This window comes from Loxodonta africana, chromosome 13 (genome assembly GCF_030014295.1).
Source record: "Loxodonta africana isolate mLoxAfr1 chromosome 13, mLoxAfr1.hap2, whole genome shotgun sequence".
In the NCBI taxonomy this organism is placed as follows: domain Eukaryota; kingdom Metazoa; phylum Chordata; class Mammalia; order Proboscidea; family Elephantidae; genus Loxodonta; species Loxodonta africana.
In genome coordinates this window covers 30805773-30824403 of record NC_087354.1, presented here as the reverse complement: position 1 = coordinate 30824403, position 18631 = coordinate 30805773, and the positions used below count along the sequence as shown (strand labels likewise).

The following is an 18631-nucleotide window of genomic DNA, read 5'->3' as shown; positions in this document are numbered from 1 at the left end:
AAAGTGACAACAGCAACTCAAAAGAACAGATAAAAACCTTAGGGGGAGTGAGTTTATGTTAATAGGGGAGGAAGACCTCAGACAAGGCGGGTGAGAATGGTTGTATGGCTGGAAGACTGTAATCACTGTCACTGAACTTTACATTTAGAAACAGTTGAATTGGTGTATGTTTTGCTGTGTATATTCTCCACAACAACAAGAAAAAAAAAAACGAAATGTATGGATCACAACAGTCAGATTCATTGTGCAGGGGGGAGTCGAGGCCGCTAACCACAATAACAACACCATCTAAACTTATAAATTAGCATGTTTATCTGTGTGTTGCCTGCCTCCTTCGCCAGAACTTGAGTGCCGTGAGAGCTGGCGTCTTGGCTCTTATTTAATTGGAAGAAGTCCTGACACCCAATAGGCGCTCAATCAATAGCTGAGGAATGAGTGAATGAACTGACTGGTGCACAGTCAACCCTCCACAAACAGAAGCTTTTATTATCACCCATAACTTATCTCCATCACAACTCCTGTCCATGCCCCCCCGCCCCCCGCCCCCCGCCCCACCACCCCACTCAGGGTCTCTTCTGACCACTGTGGAGGTCTCCTACCAGCTAAGTAGTATTTCTACCATCAGTGTTTGCTGCCCACAGTTCTCCCTCCTGGGTACCCCTCCCTGCCAAGTGTGCTCCTCTGGGCCTCAGTGGTGCTGGCACCTTTATTGTACAGGCTGGCACAGGCAGCAGGCTCTTATAAACGCTCTTGGCAACCCAGGTGTACCACGCAACCGCCTTCCTCCAAGTATTAGCTGACTTTTTCCCTTGCAATGTTTGTTTTAGGGATTAAAGTTAGTGGAGGATCCTGTAATTTCCAGAATCATCTGTTCCTTTCCTGGTAGACAGTAAGACGTTTGTTATTTTATTTTCCCAAGACCCTCATAATGCCATTCCAGACTTGTTGGTTTGATAACATCATCCAACGGAAAGGCTGTTGACACTTCCCAAGGCCAGAGGACAGGATCTTGATGGCCTCGGTGATTAGTGCCTGAGCAGATTCTCCTTAGCATCCCTTCACATCCTTCACCTAGGCCAACCTTGCAGTCTACGATCATTCTCTTCTTTTTTTCTCTCTGTTTCTTTCTTAAGTATTGCGATGACCCCTCATTTATCTGGCATCGTCAAGGAATGGGCTATTTCATGTTAGTCATTTTCAAAATAATGCCCTTTGAGTCTTAAAAACTAGCAAGTGGCCATCTAAGATGCATCAATTGGTTCCAACCCACCTGCAGCAAAGGAGAATGAAGAACACCAAATACACAAGGAAAATATTAGCCCAAGAGACAAAAAGGGCCACAAAAACCAAAGACTCCATCAGCCTGAGACCAGAAGAACTAGATGGTGCCCAGCTACCACCAGTGACCCCCCAACAGGGAACACAACAGAAAGTCCCTGACGGAGCAGGAGAAAAGTGTTGTGTAGGACACAAATTCATGTAAAAAGACCAGACTTAATGGTCTGAAACTAGAGGAACCCCAGAACACATGGCCCCCAGACTCTCCGTTAACCCATAACTAAAACCATTCCCAAAGCCAACTCTTCAAAGATTAGACTGGACTATAAAACATAAAATAATACCCGTGAAGAATGTGCTTCTTAGTTCAAGTAGAAGATAAAATGAGGCTAAATGGGCAGCTCCTGTCTGGAGGTGTGATGAGAAGGCAGAAAAGGGCAGGAGCTGGTTGGATAGACACAGGAAACCAGGGGTGGAAAGGGGAAGTGTGCTGTCACATTACAGGGATTGCAGCTAGGGTCACTTAACAATATGTGTATAAATTTTTGTATGAGAAATTAACTTGAGCTGTAAACTTTCACCTAAAGCACAATAAAAAAAAATCATGATCACTGGCTGCTTTACTTTTCTAGACCAACAGGGAGAAGGAAGGGCAGCAGGCTTGTTGGGACTGCGGGCCACTGGAGATCTCAGGTTCAGGAAGATCCTAGCACATCTCAGGGACCTCTTTCCAACTCTACCAGACATTGGGTCTAAGGGACTCAGCTCAGAAGCACCAGCGCCCAGCATTCAGCAGGTGCTCAATGAATGCCTGTCAGGCTGCACTGGACCCAGAGCATTTATTAGGTGCCTAATCATGATAGGGAAACCTTGGCAGCGTGGTGGTTAAGAGCTACGACTGCTAACCAAAAAGGTCGGCAGTTCGAATACACCAGGCACTCCTTGGAAACCATATGGGGCAGTTCTGCTCTGTCCTATAGGGTCACTGAGTTGGAATCGACTCGATGGCAACGTGTTTGTTTGTTTGTTTGTTTTTTTTAATTGTAGTAGGACAGAGCTCTGGTGGCGCAGTGGTTAAGAGCTAGGCTACTAACCAAAAGGTTGGCAGTTCCAATCCATCAGCTGCTCCTTCCTATGCTATTCTGCTATGAGTCGGAATCGATTCAAAGGCAACAACTGGTTTTTGTTTTTGTTTTTTTTTTGTGGCGGGGGGAGCGTTTAATTGTGGTAGTGCTGGTTAGGCACTAAAGACATGGAGCTGGCAGAAGGGAACCATTAAACCAGCAAGTGACTATGGGATGCATGGCGCCAGTTGGTAAAACGTACACGCAGACCCACCCCAATAAATGGGAAAATGAGAAGGGCTGGCTCTGCTGGGATCCTGTCCCAGCATAACCACATATGTCACCACTAAGCCACTTCTAGCTCCTCCCCCCACCCACAGACACCCTGGTTGTCTGTCATATAAAGGTTTTCCCAAAGTGGTTTAGCCAGACCTGGAAAAGCCCTGCCCTGTGACGAGTTAGGAGGAACCTGACCCTTGCACCAGCAGCCAGAGGGGGAAGTCACAGGAACTGGATGGATCCCAGGTGTTCTGGAGCTAGGTGGTGAAGTATGGGCATGCTTTATTCAATTTTGCCTGACTCGAAGGTTTAATTTTTTTCATTAGTATGTTATTGTAGACATCCCTAAAAATACAGGTAAGCAAAGGGAAGGAAACAAAAAGCTCTCAAATCCCAGAGAAAACACCAGTTAAACTGTGTCTTATGCCCTTCTACACATGTATGAATATTGTGTAGACATTTTGATTAAAACCAGGTGTGGGTGCTACTGCTGAAGGCTTCGTTTGAGGTGCCTGAGAGTGGGGACGAGTGTTTGAGAAAGGGGAACCCCAGAGCACCGCAAGGGACAGTGGGAGTAGTTGGGGTCGGGGTAACTGCATGCATTTAGGACTATGGTTACTCTTGACAGCTTCCCAAATTAGCCCCACATCCTAGGATAAAAAGAGGCCTGGCTGGCTAGACTCTTCTTTCCTCTCAGCCCTGCTGCGGAGTAAAGAACCCCTCACAGCCTCTTCTTTCTCTCCTTCTCCAAGCCTTGCCCCTCAGGCCCCACTTCTCCCTGCCGGGTCATCCCTCCTCCCATCTCTAGGCTTTTGTCACTTACCCCATGCCCCCCACTCCATTCTAGTAACTGCAGTGAAAAACTGCTAAACTGTGACTACAGAGGCGCCCAGTCAGGCGACTCAGGCTCCAGTGGCAGTTTAGCTCCCTCGGGCCTTGTGGCCTCAGATAAGTGGATTGGAAGTGATAACAAGAACAATACCTGCCCACAGGGCTTATTTCAAAGGAAGAAGTCTGTGTTAGCAGTCTGTGTTAGCAGTCACGGGCTGGGCAAGACCCAATTCTCTTCCGAGGACCCACTGGACTGGGGCCTCACTGAGAGGGGATTTCAAATTTGTTTTATCAGCAGACCTGTAGTAAAAATACATTATGTGACACACCAAAATATATGAGGGACAAAAGGGGAAAAGCTCTGGGTGAAGCAAGAACAGGAGCTCACCTCCAGGTCCCCTCCCCCACTTCCCCACAGTGATGCTTCTCTGAGCAACGCAGTCTAAAGAATTGTGCCTCCTGCCAAGGGGGGGGGGAGGGGGGAGGGTAGGCTAGCAGGGAGAAACTGGGAGGGTCCAGTGCTTCTGCCTGGGTGGGAGTCATCTGAGTACAGGCTCCCCCTCCTTCAAAGACCCACTTTGGTTCCCTGGAGCCAGCCTCCAGGATGGGTGGGGCACTGGAGGCAGCCAATACTGCTTTCTATTCGGCTTGACCTTCCTAGGCCAGAGGGCAAGTGGGAAGTACACTGGGGACTCTCAGGCTAGGTGGGGCCAGCCCTGTCCCTATTTCCCCTCAATGAGGTTCTCTTGCTCACAGATTAAGGAAAAACTGTGACTCACTTCCTGTCTCTGTCTGACTACAAAAGTATTGTTGGTCCAACTGTGGCTGGTGCTGCTGGTGGGATCTACCCCAGTGTGGCACCCTTCCAGGGTGGTCCCTAGGAGTCTTACTTAGCTCTTCTGTCAGGAGAAACCTCTAGCTGGGGAGCGGCCCAATCAGACCAATCACCCTGATCAACTTTGACGATCACACATTCTTCCCCAAGCTTCCAGTTTTCGCAGTGTTTGTAAGGGTGCCCAAATGATATGTTATCTCGTTAACTCAGTATCTTCATTTTGGAGCCTTGGTGTCCAAGGCGGTTGGTGGTTAAGTATTCAGCTGCTAACCAAAACGTCGGCAGTTCGAATCCACCAGCTTCGCCTTGGAAACCCTATGGGGCAGTTCTACACTGTCCTATAGGGTTAATATGGGTCAAAATTAACTCAGTGGCAATAAGTTTGTTTGTTTGTTTAAAGTGGTCCAAACTGCTAACATGCTCAGTCATTAACCTAAAGGTTGGTGGTATGGGTCCCCCCAGAGGCACCTCAGAAGAAAGGCCTGGTCATCTACTTCTGAAAAATCAGCCATTGAAAACCCTGTGGAGCATGGTTCTACTCTGACACGCATGTGGTCACCGTGAGTTGAAACTGACTCCTCAGCAACTGGTTATCTTCACCTTACAGAGGGGTAAACTGAGGCTCTAAGAAATTAAGTATAAAACAGCGCTACGGGAATTTGAACACAGGTTTGCTAGCTGACTATCACATAGTTCCCTTAGAAATGTCATTTAACCTCGTGGGGTTTGTGGTTAGGACAAGCGAGCAGCGCCTGGCTGGTAGTGAGCACTCGGCAGTGTTCACTTTCATCATCATCTCAGAACCTGTGTTCAGGCCACTAGGCTCTTTGCCACAGGATTATGCTGAAGCCAGGTTCTCTCTCAGGGAGCAGGAAGGTATGGGCAGAGGCTGCTCCCCAACCTTGGAATAACCCAGCCCGGGGAACTCTTAGCCACATTTCCCATCTTTTCTTTCTCAGCTCAAGCCCTGGCAGCCTCAGCCAAGTAGCACAGACGGTTTCTAGGGTTTCTAGGGCAGGGACCCAGGGAGAGGAGCCACCTGGTATATTGCAAGGAGCTTGGATTCAGGGTCTCTTTCAGGCTCTGAAGGCTGCTAATTGTGGGACGTCAGACAAATTATTTAACTGTGCACCTCAGTTTCCTTATCTGTAAAATGGGATTAATAATGTCAGCCTGAAAGGATTATATAGATTTAATAATGTACATAAGAAGCAGATAATGTGAAGTGCCTGGCCCAGAGCCTGGCACGTGGTTGATGTTATTTAAAAAAGTTAAAAAAAAAAAAATTAAAAGGGGGTAGGCTACTTGTTCTGCTTATTCACCTGTCTACATGAACACAAAATCGTGACTCTTCTTTCAGAAGGCCTTGGGGGAGATTCGTCCTGCCGCTATCAAGTCCGACTTCGGAGTGGGGTACCTCTGGGTACTTAAGCCAGCCCCGTCCAAATTCAGGGCTCTAGGAGTGGGATTGTGGAAGGAGGAGGGGGCCAGCCCTCCCTCTTTCTCCCCGCCGCCCAGAATCCAGCCGAGGCTGGGCTCGCAGGGACTCCCCAAGCCCTTCCTATCCCTAGGGTTCCAGGTTCGGGTCTCCGTGACCGCCTGCCCGGGAGCTCGTGGCGCGAAGTGCCGAGCCTAGGGGTCAGGGCGCAGACAGCCGGGCCTGGGCGACGCGCCGGCTGGCGGCGACGGCTTTGGGATCACCGGCCCCACTTCCTACCTGCCCCTGCCGGCAGCCGGAGGCAGCGAGGCGCCCCAGAAGGCCGCGGGGCCGCCGCTTGGGGCCCGGCGCGCTGGGGTGCGCGGCGCCGCTGCTCCGATCGCCGGGCCGGAGCCGGGAGGCATGGGTGGCGCGGCGGGTCGGAGTCGCCGAGGCTACGGCCGGGGAGTGCGGAGGTGGCGCCGCGAGGGGGAGGGGCGCGGCGGCGGAGGAGGAGGAGCCGGGGCCGCCGCTGCCGCCGCTGCTGACAGCGGCCGGAGTAAACAAGCGGCGACGCCGCGGCCCGGCCGCTGCCCCCGCCCGCGCCGGAGCCGAGGCCTGCCCTGGTCGCCGGCTCGGCCGAGGCCGCGCCGCCGCGCCGCCGCGCCTCCCTGCCTCCGCGCCCTGACGCTGCTGCCGGCGCGGGGACCGCGCGGAGCCCAGGCCCCCGCCGCCGGGCTCTCGGCTCGGCCGAGGGGCGTCCGGCCGCCGCGGCGCTGGCCTGGAAAAGTTTCCCCGCCCGGGTTCCCTAGGGTAAGCAGCGAGGGCGCGGGGCCCGGGGGAGGCAGCGCGCCGAGGAGCCGGGCCCGAAGGACCCGGCCGGGCCGGGCCGCTGTGCCTGAGGCGCGGGCTCCGCGGCCCGAGCGCGCCGGCGGGGGAGGGTCCGGGACGGGGCGCTGGGGCAGCCCTAACCCGGGTCCCCCGGGGCCCGGCTGCCCGTCCGACCTTTCGGAAGTGGCTTCGGGGCCGGCCCCAAGGGTGGAGCCGCGGGGAGCAGGAAGGGCGCCCGCAGCCCACCTGAGCGCGCCGGGCCCGCCTCGGCCCCCTGCCCCTGCCGGTACTTTTCCGCTTGGGGTCGGGGCGAGCCCTCTGACCTCAGGAAGCGCCTGCGAGGCCCCTGCGGGGGGCGGGATGGGGAGAGAATTCCGGAGACACTGGGTGCTCCCGCCTCCCCGGCGTCCACCCGGGGCCGCCGCCGGCTCGCCCACTCCGCGGCCAGGGAGGGCCTGCGCTCCAGCCGGGGGAGGGGAGGAGCGGCTGTTTGCCAGGCGGAGGCGATTATTCATGGTCGGGGCCTCGCCCCCACTGCGCACCTGTGCGGGGAGAGGACTCAGGTGCGGGAGCCGGCTGGCGCTAGGAGGCTGGGTCAGGTAGGTTCCGCGGCTGCCTCCCGGGAGGCCTGGTCGAGGCCCCTGCTCCTCCGTGGGGTGGCTGGACCGAGGGGCGGCCTGCTTACCAGACAGGTGTGACAGCTGTCATTTGTCTGGTCAGTACCTGCTTTCTCACCATCTGCCAGCTACTTGCCCCTGGTGTTGCAGAGCCTTAGCCAGCAGAGAAGATTGGAATTCTTATTCTGACTTTGAACTGAGTGTGGAAAGTAGTCTTGGGAAGTGCATGGGGGAACTGGCGACGGCTGGACTGCTGGCCAGGTGTGGGCACAGCATAGGAGAGGGACGAGGGCATGTCCTGTCCAAGTCTGGCCCCATTTCAACCAGGCTAGCCGCAATTTGTTTCTTATATTGGACTTCCACTAAGATTTGATCTCCTAAAAAAAGATTCTGTGGCTTTAAAAAAAAAGTTTGAAAACCGCGGGTCTAACAGTTATTACCACCAAGGAAACTGAGGCCCAGAGAGAGGAAGTGACTTGCCTAAGATCACACAGCAAATGACTGGTTGAGGAGGATCTGGAAGTCAGAATTTCAGGAGCACCTCTGTCAGTGCCTGTAACAGGACCTAGCTTGGTGTCTCTTTGCTGGAAAAAGAGACAGGATCAGGTTTCCCCGGGCAGCCCTTGAGTGGTCTGCCCTGTGGCAGTGTCCAGCCAGACCCCCAGTGCTGGGGAAACAGCAGCCAGGCCTGGGAGTAGAAGCAGCTTGAGAACTGGCCCTGCTCTGGAGTAGCTCTCTGTCAGGAGGCTGCCAGGGCTGGAGAACAGGGCTCTGCCTGGGAACACAACCAGGAAGAGCGCCCACAGCTCTGTCAGTGGACACGGCCCTGAGCCGAGTCCCATGTGAAAGGGGATCACAGGAGGCTACAAATACTTCAAGCCTCCCTCTAGATTTCAGAGGAACAGGGACTCAGGGTGAGTCAGAGTCTGCGAAGGAGAAGCCCATTCATTCATTGTTCTCAGCTCTGGCTTTTTTCGGGGGGTGGGGTGGAGTCTTCCCTTCCTCCAGGATGATGAGGAAGGAATATTTGGGGGCTTGGGGGCTCTGTGGAGGCCATATCCATCCCTCACCATGGCTCAGGACGCTGGGCTCTCTGGGCAGAGGGAAGCAGGCCCTCTTTCATGGGGCATTGTTGGGTTTTGCCTGAAGCCTGCTTTCCGGGTGCTGCAAGGTAATTAAATAGTTGGTTAATCACCTTTAACGCCAGGCAGCTGCAGCTGGGCTCCATCCACATAGTGCCGGAGTCTGGGCCAGCCCCAGCCTTTATTTGGGGGCTCCAACGGGGCTCACAACACTGTGGTCAGGTGGGCTTTTGCATGACCTCTGGACCCAAGAGGCAGCTGTTGTGGTGGCTAGAAGCGGAGAAGAGGCCCTGCTCTTATCGGGCTCTGCCCCAGAGCACCACATCCTCTGTTAAATGAGGGCCTTGGGGTCCCTTCGTTCCCTAGGCTGGGTGTCTGGCTGCCCAGCCATCGCTCAGGCCAGCCTTCTGGAACTCGGCCACCGAGGCCTTCTGGGACTGGGGCTCTCAGGCCTGCCCGGTGGACTCCGACCATCAGGGTGAGGAGGAGCTACACTGTGGAGGCCTCCCACCATCAGCTGTCAGGTTATTTTGGTGTAAACTGAAAATACTCCAGGAATTGTGTGTGGAGTCGTCGTCCCGTCTCCCCCCGCCACCCCCCCACCCACCGCCCCAGCCTGCAGGGCGGGGTGTGGGCAGTCAGGAGGAAGTGCTGCTTCACATGCTGCCAGGGAGACCCGTTATGGCAGAGAGCAGCCCCTGGGGAGGGACGGGGCTCTAAGTAGTGAACCTCGCCTGCCCAGCACCTCAGGCCTGGGGAAGCTTCACTTTGCCACCCAGCACACAGTGGCCTCCTCTGGGGCTGGCCGGCGGAAGGGATGGGAGCACCCATGACCCTGTGGGCAGGCGCTCTGCCGAACAAGCCTGGCACTGAGATGGGATGTTCCCAGTAGTCTCGCCTGGAACCTCTCCCCCATCTTCCCTCCACCCTTAAGGGCTTGGCCTCTGGCAAGTCAGGGGCCCTATGTGGGGACAGTTATGTGGCCCTGGGCAGAGAGGTCCCGCTGTCTGTTTACTGAAGGAGGAAAAACAACACTCAGACTATTGATTCAGCCTCACCTTGGCGCTCCTGGCTCAGCAGCCTATGTTTGCCCTGGCTACCCAGGCTCAAATTACGCAAGGCTGGTGGGCGTGGAGTAAGCAAGGGGGTGGCTGGGGGCCTCCAGGCCTAAGCGGGGCAGGGCTCTTGCAGCCCCAGCGTTCCCCAGGAAACAGTGGAAGATGATCCTGGGCCCCTGACTTTGCTGCCAGACGCCTGTCTGGGCCACAGAGGGAGGTGAGCCCACTTTGGTCCCCATGCTCAGAGCAGAACCCCAAAGCTACCGTCCCACAGAGAGTCGCTCGCTCTTTGCTCACAGGGATTGTACAAGTAACCCCCTATGGCTGGGCTGGCTTTGCTGAACCAAGAGGAAGCCCTAGTGAGTTGTGTGAAAAAAAAAAAAACCAAACCCATTGCCATCGAGTGGATTCTAACTCGTAGCAACTCTAAAGGACAGAGTAGAACTGCCCCATAGGGTTTCCAAGGAGTGCCTGGTGGATTCGAACTGCTGACTTTTTAGTTAGCAGCTGTAGCTCTTAACCACTACGCCATGAGGGTTTCCAGTGAGCTGTATATATGCCTCTTATTTGAAAAAATTTTAAAAGTCAACATCTTCTTTCTTTATTATGTATGCCAGGTAATTTGGAGACTATATAAGGACATGAAGAAAATAACAATTATTCGTATTTCTCAGCATCTAAGAGAACCGTTGTTAATACTTAAGCTTGTGTCCTTCCGGACTTTGTTTTGTGGTTATGGATAAATTTACACAGATAAATAGTTTTTTTTTTTTTTAATCGGATTGTGTATACGTACTGCATTATAACCCATCTTTTTTACTTTGGTTATGACGAACATGTATTCAGTAGTTGTTTCCGATTTTGAGTGACTCAAGTTTTGGTATGCTTCATCTACTTTTGTACTTGCGTGTAGAGTGGGGCTTGGGAATGGCTCTCTCGCGGCGGGGGTAGGGGGGTTCCATCTGTCCATCAATTCGGCTGACCTTGGGGGGCTGAGTTTCTTTGAGGAGACTCATATTTTCACCACTGTCCTCCAGAGCCCCTTTCAGGTGTGGATTGAGCTGGGAAGGGTGGCTTTAGTGTCTGGCAGGGGAGGGCTGACTCTCCCCCTCTCTACTTTGTCCCTCTCAGAGCCAGCAGCCCTCATCCTCCTTCTCCAGCCCTGCCCGTCTCGGCCCCATGCCCCCGCCAGCCAGCCCCGGGCCACAGGCAGTGAGCAGACACGTGGCAGCCGAGGCCCTGTGACCAGGCCAAGGAGACGCTGGGTTCTGGAATCCCGGCCACCTGCCCCCCATGGAGCTGAGGCCCTGGGTGCTATGGGTGGTAGCAGCAGCAGGAGCCTTGGTCCTGCTGGCAGCTGATGCCTGTGGCCAGAAGGTGTTCACCAACACATGGGCTGTGCACATCCCTGGAGGTCAGACTGTGGCTGACAGCCTGGCACGCAAGCATGGGTTTCTCAACCTAGGCCAGGTAGGTGTTTCCACCTGGCCTGCTGACCCAGGCATGGGACACGGTGGGGGCAGGGGCAGTGAGGGCAAAGATTCTAGCACTGAGAGCAGGAGCTGTTGGGCTTGCCTCCTTGGGGACACCTGAGCAGTAGGCATGGCCTGCATGGCCATCATGATGGGAGCAGAGGCTTATACTACCCTGGGACTTTTAGGATTCCCTGCTCCCCCTTGGGCCTCTGCACAGCTCTTGCTAGGTCCTGAGCAGGGAGCAGATGCCCCCTCTGCCGGTGTGAGCCTCCCCACCCAGCCGTTGTCCACCCCCGTCCCCGCCTCCCTGAGGACTGACAGATGGAAAGCCCAGCTCCATCTCCCTGCTCTGTTGCAGATCTTCGGCGACTATTACCACTTCTGGCATCGAGCGGTGACAAAGCGATCCCTGTCGCCTCACCGCCCGCGGCACAGCCGGCTACAGAGGGAGCCTCAAGTGAGTGCAGCCCAGCCCCCCTGCTGCCAGCCGCCCCTTCCTTCTCTCAGGAGCGTGCCTCTCCTTCCTCCCCTCTCCCGGGCCCACACCATCTCTGCCTCACTCCCTCGCAGGTCCAATGGCTGGAGCAGCAGGTGGCAAAACGAAGGACCAAACGGGACGTGTACCAGGAGCCCACAGACCCCAAGTTTCCCCAGCAGTGGTACCTGGTATGGTACCTCCCTGGGTCCTGGGTCCTGCTCCCCAGCTGCACCCATCCACCCACAGTGGGGTCTTGGTGCACAGGCCGACCTTCTCTAATTTTTTCTTTCCTTCTGCTGAGCAACCTCTCCCTAGCCCATCTGCTAAGCTTTGGGGATTGTCCTCCCAGAGTTTTTTACCCTTTCACAGAGCCCAGACAACTAATGGTGGCATTTCAGGAACAGGGATGGGTGGAGAAGGAGGTTTGGGGGTGGCAGGGGCATTCAAAGCACCCCCCACCTCACATCTCATAAGTGCTGGGGTGACGGGGGTGGGTGTCTCTGCAGTCTGGCATCACCCAGCGGGACCTGAATGTGAAGGAGGCCTGGGTGCAGGGCTACACAGGGCGCGGCATTGTGGTGTCCATTCTGGATGATGGCATTGAGAAGAACCACCCGGACTTGGCAGGCAATTATGTGAGGAGGCCTGGGAGGAAGCAGTGATCCCTGGTGAGGGGTGTCTGGGGGCTGTCCTGTTCTGTCCTGGGGTCAGGCTGTTCCTAACAATTGCCACATCCTTTCCAGGATCCTGGGGCCAGCTTCGATGTCAATGACCAGGACCCTGACCCCCAGCCTCGGTACACACAGCTGAATGACAATAGGTAAGGAATGGCAGGTTCCTGGCCTTTGTCCCATTCTCCTCTCTTCCACCAGGGGGGCAGGGCTGAGCCGGGGTTAAGACCTGTCCTGCCCAAGAGGCTGATGTCTTTCCAACAGCCCTGGGCCAGCCAGGGCTCTGAGGGCAGGATGGGTCAGAGCAGAGAGGGCTATAGACTGAGAGGAGGGGGTTTGGGGTAGTTGTGGATAGAGGGGTGCTGTCCACCCCACTAATGCTGTCTCTTGGCCCAGCAGGCATGGCACACGGTGTGCCGGTGAGGTGGCCGCAGTGGCTAACAACGGAGTCTGTGGTGTAGGCGTGGCCTACAATGCCCGCATTGGAGGTGGGTTGGGGCCTTAGCCACCCTGTCTTTGGGAGGGGTACTTCAGGTGGATTTTTCTCTGCCTACCTCCCATCTGGCCAATGTCTGGATGTCTGCCACTTTCCTAGTACGCATCCATTTGCCCACATGGATATTCCACTTAGAGACTCAAAGAGCTGGACCACCAGTGCTGGAGGCCCTGTGCTGTGGGGTGGGCTGATACTCCTTAGCCAGGAGTCTCCCTGAATCCTCACAACCCACCCTGAGACCTTACATGGCATGCTCCTCTGAGAACCCAGAAACTCGTTCTTGTCCAGGATGTGCACTTGTGGGATGGGAGTGGGGACATCGTTCTCTTTTCCCTTCTCTGAGTCTCGTCCCTGAAAGGCAGAGGCAGCGGGTGGTGAGAGGGATCAGGGTTTCCAAACACCAGCCTTAGACGTCAGACGCCATGGCCGGATATGGCCCACGGTCAACCTCTAACCTCCTCAGTCCATCCCTTGGGGCTGCAGAGCTGGGGGTGCATTAGGGGGTGCCCCTGGCAGCTGGACCCACGCAGTATCCCTCTCCCTGCCCCCCTCCGTGGCCAGGGGTACGCATGCTGGATGGCGAGGTGACAGATGCGGTGGAGGCACGCTCGCTGGGCCTGAACCCCAACCACATCCACATCTACAGTGCCAGCTGGGGCCCTGAGGATGATGGCAAGACAGTGGACGGGCCGGCCCGCCTCGCTGAGGAGGCCTTCTTCCGGGGGGTCAGCCAGGTGAGGGGCAAGGCCTGGGCAGCCCTGGAAACCGGGACTGAAGCTGCCTCCCACCCTTTGGGGCCAGGCTGTCTCTTCTACGGTTCTCTTCCTTATGTGTTTCTGTTCCTGTTTTGCTTAGTCTCGTATTTAATTTTAATTGTACACAAAGCACGTGTATTAAAGCATTAGGGACTAGAAGAACAGAAAAAGAGAAAACAAAATCGATCCCCCCGCACCCCTGCCCAGAAATTGCCATTTTGAGGATTTTGATGGTCCCTTTTTTTGTGTGTGTACAGAGAGACATATTTGCATACATACCTGTTCTACCCTGGGCCTTACAGAGGACAAAGGGGCAGACAGAGGGTACCCAGAGAATAGGCTCCAGCCTTTTCAGTGTCCAGCAGCATCTCCTACCAGGCCCTGTTCCTGAGTGACCCTGGCTCACTCTGTGTCCACAGGGCCGCGGGGGGCTGGGCTCCATCTTTGTCTGGGCCTCAGGGAACGGGGGCCGGGAACACGACAGCTGCAACTGTGATGGCTACACCAACAGCATCTACACGCTGTCCATCAGCAGTGCCACACAGTTCGGCAATGTGCCCTGGTACAGCGAGGCTTGCTCATCCACACTGGCCACAACCTACAGCAGTGGCAACCAGAACGAGAAACAGATCGTAAGTCAGGTCCCAGGTGGGGGCTGGGGGTGTGGGGCTGCTTGCTGGGCCTGCTTCTGGACCCTGTATGGCTGGGTGATGGTGGCACAGGCATCGTGAAATGGGACCAGAGGGCTCTCTAAGACTCTGGGGGCCGTAGTGCCATGTATAGAGTCCTGGACAGAGATGTATAGATGCTACCTAAAAGCATGTATTGCTTTCAGTGATCTCCAGCCTCTACTTTAACCCACTTGTTCCTTGATAAACTGCAGGCCACCAGGGGCCTGTCCACAGCGTGTTTACAAGGCAGCAGCTGGAACTCGTCCATGGAGCAGGGTCTCCTAGGCAGTGGGAGGCCAGGCGGGTGGCTTCTGTCCTCCCACCATCCTCACAGGTCCCAACACCATTGTCCCTCTGGTAGGTGACCACTGACTTGCGGCAGAAGTGCACAGAGTCACACACGGGCACCTCAGCCTCAGCCCCCTTGGCAGCTGGCATCATAGCTCTCACCCTGGAGGCCAAGTAAGTGGGCGTGGCTGAGGGGCAACTCTCCCTGCCATCACTCTCTGCCATCACTCTCTGCCAGGCAGCCCTTAGCCTCCAGCGTCCCTCCCAAAAGACTGAGCCCTGCCTCTCCCTCCCTCTTTTGCAGCAAGAACCTCACCTGGCGGGACATGCAGCACCTAGTGGTACAGACCTCAAAGCCAGCCCACCTCAATGCTAACGACTGGGCCACTAACGGTGTGGGCCGCAAAGGTGAGGGCAGGGTAACCCCATGGGCTGGGCTTGGGGGCAGGCAGGGCCACTCTGTGCCTCCCAGCTGACTTGTCTTCCATGCCCCACAGTGAGCCACTCCTATGGCTATGGGCTATTGGACGCAGGTGCCATGGTGGCCCTTGCCCAGAACTGGACGACAGTGGCCCCCCAGCGGAAGTGCATCATCGACATCCTCACTGAGCCCAAGTGAGGGCCGGACCTGGGTTGGGAGGGGGCGAGTGCAGCCTGAGGGCCGCAGGGGGTGACAGGCCATCGTGGTGCTCTCTGCACAGGGACATCAGGAAGCGGCTAGAAGTGCGGAAGACTGTGACTGCATGCCTCGGGGAGCCCAACCACATCACCCGGCTAGAGCATGCTCAGGCGCGGCTCACCCTGTCCTACAATCGCCGTGGTGACCTGGCCATCTACCTGGTCAGCCCCATGGGCACCCGCTCCACCCTGCTGGCAGCCAGGTGCCTGCCCTACTCCTGCCCCACCTGGCCCAGCTTTTCTGCTTCACATACCTTATATGCATTCATTCACTCACTGTCACGCACCTTCTTGCTTAGTCACTCAATCCTAATGGTCATCAAAATACTTCTCAGGGGGGAAAGCTTTATCCTGTGGGACCGTCCCATATTGCAGGAATTCCTGCCAGCAGGGCACCTCCCCTCATGTGGTGCTCTCACACGTTTCCAGAATCCCGTAGTTGAGAAACAGGGACAAGGTAGCAGGCATTTCCACCCCAGCGGGATGGGTACTGCACTGTAGGAGGGTTTATGGTTTGTGTGTTGTGGGCGTGGGCCCCCCTGAAGCCTCAGACGGCTGAGCGCACCCTCCTCCCGCCAGGCCACATGACTACTCTGCAGATGGGTTTAACGACTGGGCCTTCATGACGACCCACTCCTGGGATGAGGACCCGTCTGGCGAGTGGGTCCTGGAGATTGAAAACACCAGTGAAGCCAACAACTATGGTATTGGGGGCCCTTGAGGGGTGGAGGAGGGGTGAGAAGGTACACTCTTGGATCTGGGTTGCTGAGCTGGATGCCAGCATCCTCTAACTCTTTTCTCCCCACCCCATAAATAGGAACACTGACCAAGTTCACCCTTGTGCTGTACGGCACAGCACCCGAGGGGCTGCCTGCACCGCCCGAGAGCAGCGGCTGCAAGACCCTCACGTCCAGCCAGGCCTGCGTGGGTTAGTAATGGGTGTTATTGGTGTTTGGGGGCATGAGGCTGGGGGTGGGGGGCTGAAGGTACCTTCCTAAAGACCGGCTCTAGGAAGAAAAAGGAGTCTGAAGAGACTTGGGGCTCCTAGGACCCTTGGGATGACCATAATTTTGGGACTGAGGGCTCCTGAGGACAGAGGGAACTATGTTTGAGGTTGTAGGTCCGTGAGTCTGCCATTGTCCTGGGCCGAGGGTTCACACGGCCCGGTGACAGCTGTAACCATGGTCAGCTTAGCTGACCCTTACCCGCCTTCCCTCCGGCAGTGTGCGAGGAAGGCTTCTCCCTGCACCAGAAGACCTGTGTCCAGCACTGCCCACCAGGCTTCACCCCCCAAGTCCTCAACACACACTATAGCACAGAGAACGACGTGGAGATCATTCGAGCCAGTGTCTGTACCCCCTGCCATGCCTCATGTGCCACATGCCAGGGGCCGGTCTTCACAGACTGCCTCAGTTGCCCCAGCCACGCCTCCCTGGACCCTGTGACTCAGACATGCTCCCGGCAAAGCCAGAGCAGCCGTGAGTCCCCACTGCAGCAGCAGCAGCAGCAGCAGCAGCAGCCACCGCCACAACAGCCAGTCCAGGACGTGGAAACAGAGCCGAGGCCTCGGGCCGGGCTGCTGCCCTCGCATCTGCCTGAGGTGGTGGCTGGCCTCAGCTGCGCCTTCATCGTGCTGGTCTTCGTCACTGTTTTCCTGGTCCTGCAGCTGCGTTCAGGCTTCCGCTTCCGGGGGGTAAAGGTGTACACCATGGACCGGGGCCTCATCTCCTACAAGGGGCTGCCTCCTGAAGCCTGGCAGGAGGAGTGCCCTTCTGACTCAGAAGAGGAAGAGGGCCAGGGCGAGAGGACCGCCTTTATCAAAGATCAGAGCGCCCTTTGACGAGCGCCCACTGCCTGCCTGCCCTTCAAGCCAATCCCCTTCTTGGGCACTTTTTAATTCACCAAAGTATTTTTTTATCTTGGGACTGGGCTTGGACTCAGGCTGGACGGCAAGAGGGGCACAGACTGCTTCCCATGGTACCCTAGGGCCCACCTGGCTGCCTGAGGTGGGGCCCCAGGACCAGCTGGGGGGCAGGAGAGGGCCTCGCCCCACCCTTAGCACCCCTCTGGGTAGAGAAAGGAATGAAACCTGTGGGGCAGCTTTCCAAGGTCCAGGCCAGCCGGAGTTCCCTGTGGAGTGAAGAGGAGCAGCCTTTCCTTTTCGGGATTCCTGGCCCAGGCTGCAGCTCTGGCCCTTTCTCTGTCCCTCTAAAGCAATAATGGTCCCCATCTAGGCAGCAAGGAGATGGGCCGAGGGGGGATTTGAAGGAGGAGGCCACCTCTCCAAGGGCTTTTGCATCCCGGCCCTGTCCCCACCCTGGTGAGCCTCGGGCAGAAGTGATCGTAGGACAGGACCAAGGCACGGAGGTGCTGCCAGGGCATGTGTGGGCCCCTGTGCCTGCTCTGGTGAGCCTCAGGCGGAAGTGGTGATCATAGGAAGGGACCAAGGCCAGGAGAAGCTGCAAGGGCATGAGGGCCTGTGTGCCTGCTCTGCACCTTGGGTCTCCACACAGCTGGCTGCCAGGCTGAGGCCCATGCTGGTGTCCTGACCACCCTCCCCTTTCCTACTCTCGCCTCCCACCAGGGCCCAGGTCCCTGTTTTCTGAGCCCGGGGCTGCCTGGGCTGTTGGCACTCACAGTCCCGGAGCCCCTGGGTGGGTGGTGGGGAGGGACGGTGGCCCAGCCAGCCTCTCCCGCCTCCCACCCGATGCTGCTTTCCCCCGTGGGGATCTCAGGGGCTGTTTGAGGATATATTTTCACTCTGTGATTATTTCACTTTAGATGCTGGTTTTTTGTTTTTTTTTTTTTTTGTATTTTTTAATGGGAGTAGCAGCTGGACCACCCACCTTCTCACACCTCCTGTCCCCCCTGCTGTTCCCCGGGCTATCCCGGCCTAAGGTACAGGGGGGCTGCAGAATGTTGCTGAGGAATACCCAAGCTCCAAGTCCTGAAGAGACAGGCAGGCAGGGTGGGCCCTAGGAAAGGGGGTCGTGGTGAGGCGGGGCAGGCTGTCACCCATGTTTCAAATGGGGCTCATTGTGCCAAGGGCTCCTGGGTCACTGGTTCTCCGAGTGCCAGGGGTTGGTGGGTGGTGGCACTGAGCCCCCTACACTGTGCCATGGTAGAGGAAGAATTGACCTGTCATGCCCCTAAGCCCCCTTCTTCTGATGTGCCTTTTGCACCCCTCCCATTAGGACAATCAGTCTTCTCAAATCTGGGAGTCCCCTTTTCTTTCCCCTAGTCTCTCCTGGCACCCAGCCACCTGCCCAGGGGTGCCCCTTTCTCCCCACCCCCCCACCCTTGTGGCCAGCCCAGCTGGTTTTGTAAGATACTGGGTTGGTGCACAGTGATTTTTTTTTTTTTTTCCTTGTAATTTAAACAGGCCCAGCATCTTTGGTTCTATTTAATGGACACGAGATAATGTTAGAGGTTTTAAAGTGATTAAATGTGCAGACTATGCAAACCAGGCCTGGCCTCCAGTGTGATATTGTTCTTCCAAGGACCCCTAGCTGTATCCTGGCTGGGGAGGTGGGACATGTGGGCAAGTTAGATGCCCATGTGGTGTCCTGCTTGCCTTTTGGTCTGCTGGAGTCAGGAAGCTAAAGTCCTGTGTGTTGTGTCCCTCCCCCCCACCCCCTGCAACAGGGCTCCAGGCCTCCTGCAGGTGTAGAGGTATCACCTGGGTGTGGAAAGGGATGGCAGCTGGAGACAAGGGGGTAGAGTGACCCCCCTCCCCCCCCCAGCTAAGCACTTCTACTCCAATGTCCTGGTTTCCAGCAGGATGGAGAGGTGTGCAGCTCCCTCCCAGGGACCTATGTCCCAGTTGT

The 18631-nt window shown here is 56.2% G+C and overlaps 1 protein-coding gene across 2 annotated transcripts; it reads left to right on the top strand.

Annotated features, from left to right (window-relative positions):
- Nucleotides 1-6391: 6391 nt before the first annotated feature.
- On the top strand, nt 6392-18272 carry FURIN (furin, paired basic amino acid cleaving enzyme). 2 transcript variants are annotated; one of them, XM_064267162.1, is made up of 16 exons: nt 6392-6517; nt 10424-10762; nt 11126-11224; nt 11338-11433; nt 11752-11880; nt 11989-12065; nt 12316-12404; nt 12974-13146; nt 13587-13799; nt 14200-14300; nt 14431-14534; nt 14624-14741; nt 14828-15007; nt 15384-15508; nt 15622-15732; nt 16028-18272. In XM_064267162.1, exons 2-16 carry the CDS (start codon nt 10586-10588, stop codon nt 16642-16644), a joined length of 2409 nt encoding a protein of 802 aa, XP_064123232.1. In that variant the 5' UTR covers nt 6392-6517; nt 10424-10585; the 3' UTR covers nt 16645-18272. The 2 variants fall into 2 exon arrangements, with proteins under 2 accessions (XP_064123232.1, XP_064123233.1); XM_064267163.1 differs by lacking the exon at nt 6392-6517 and having other exon boundaries at nt 10267-10762; nt 15622-15728; nt 16028-16363.
- The last annotated feature ends 359 nt before the right edge of the window (nt 18273-18631 follow it).

Excerpts from the sequence above, each read along its gene's own strand:
- FURIN (XM_064267162.1), top strand. The coding sequence starts at position 10,586 with ATGGAGCTGAGGCCCTGGGTGCTATGGGTGGTAGCAGCAGCAGGAGCC. Across the intron at positions 11,881-11,988 it reads CGGACTTGGCAGGCAATTAT|GATCCTGGGGCCAGCTTCGA; the intron begins GTGAGGAGGCCT and ends CATCCTTTCCAG. Across the intron at positions 14,742-14,827 it reads GACATCCTCACTGAGCCCAA|GGACATCAGGAAGCGGCTAG; the intron begins GTGAGGGCCGGA and ends CTCTCTGCACAG.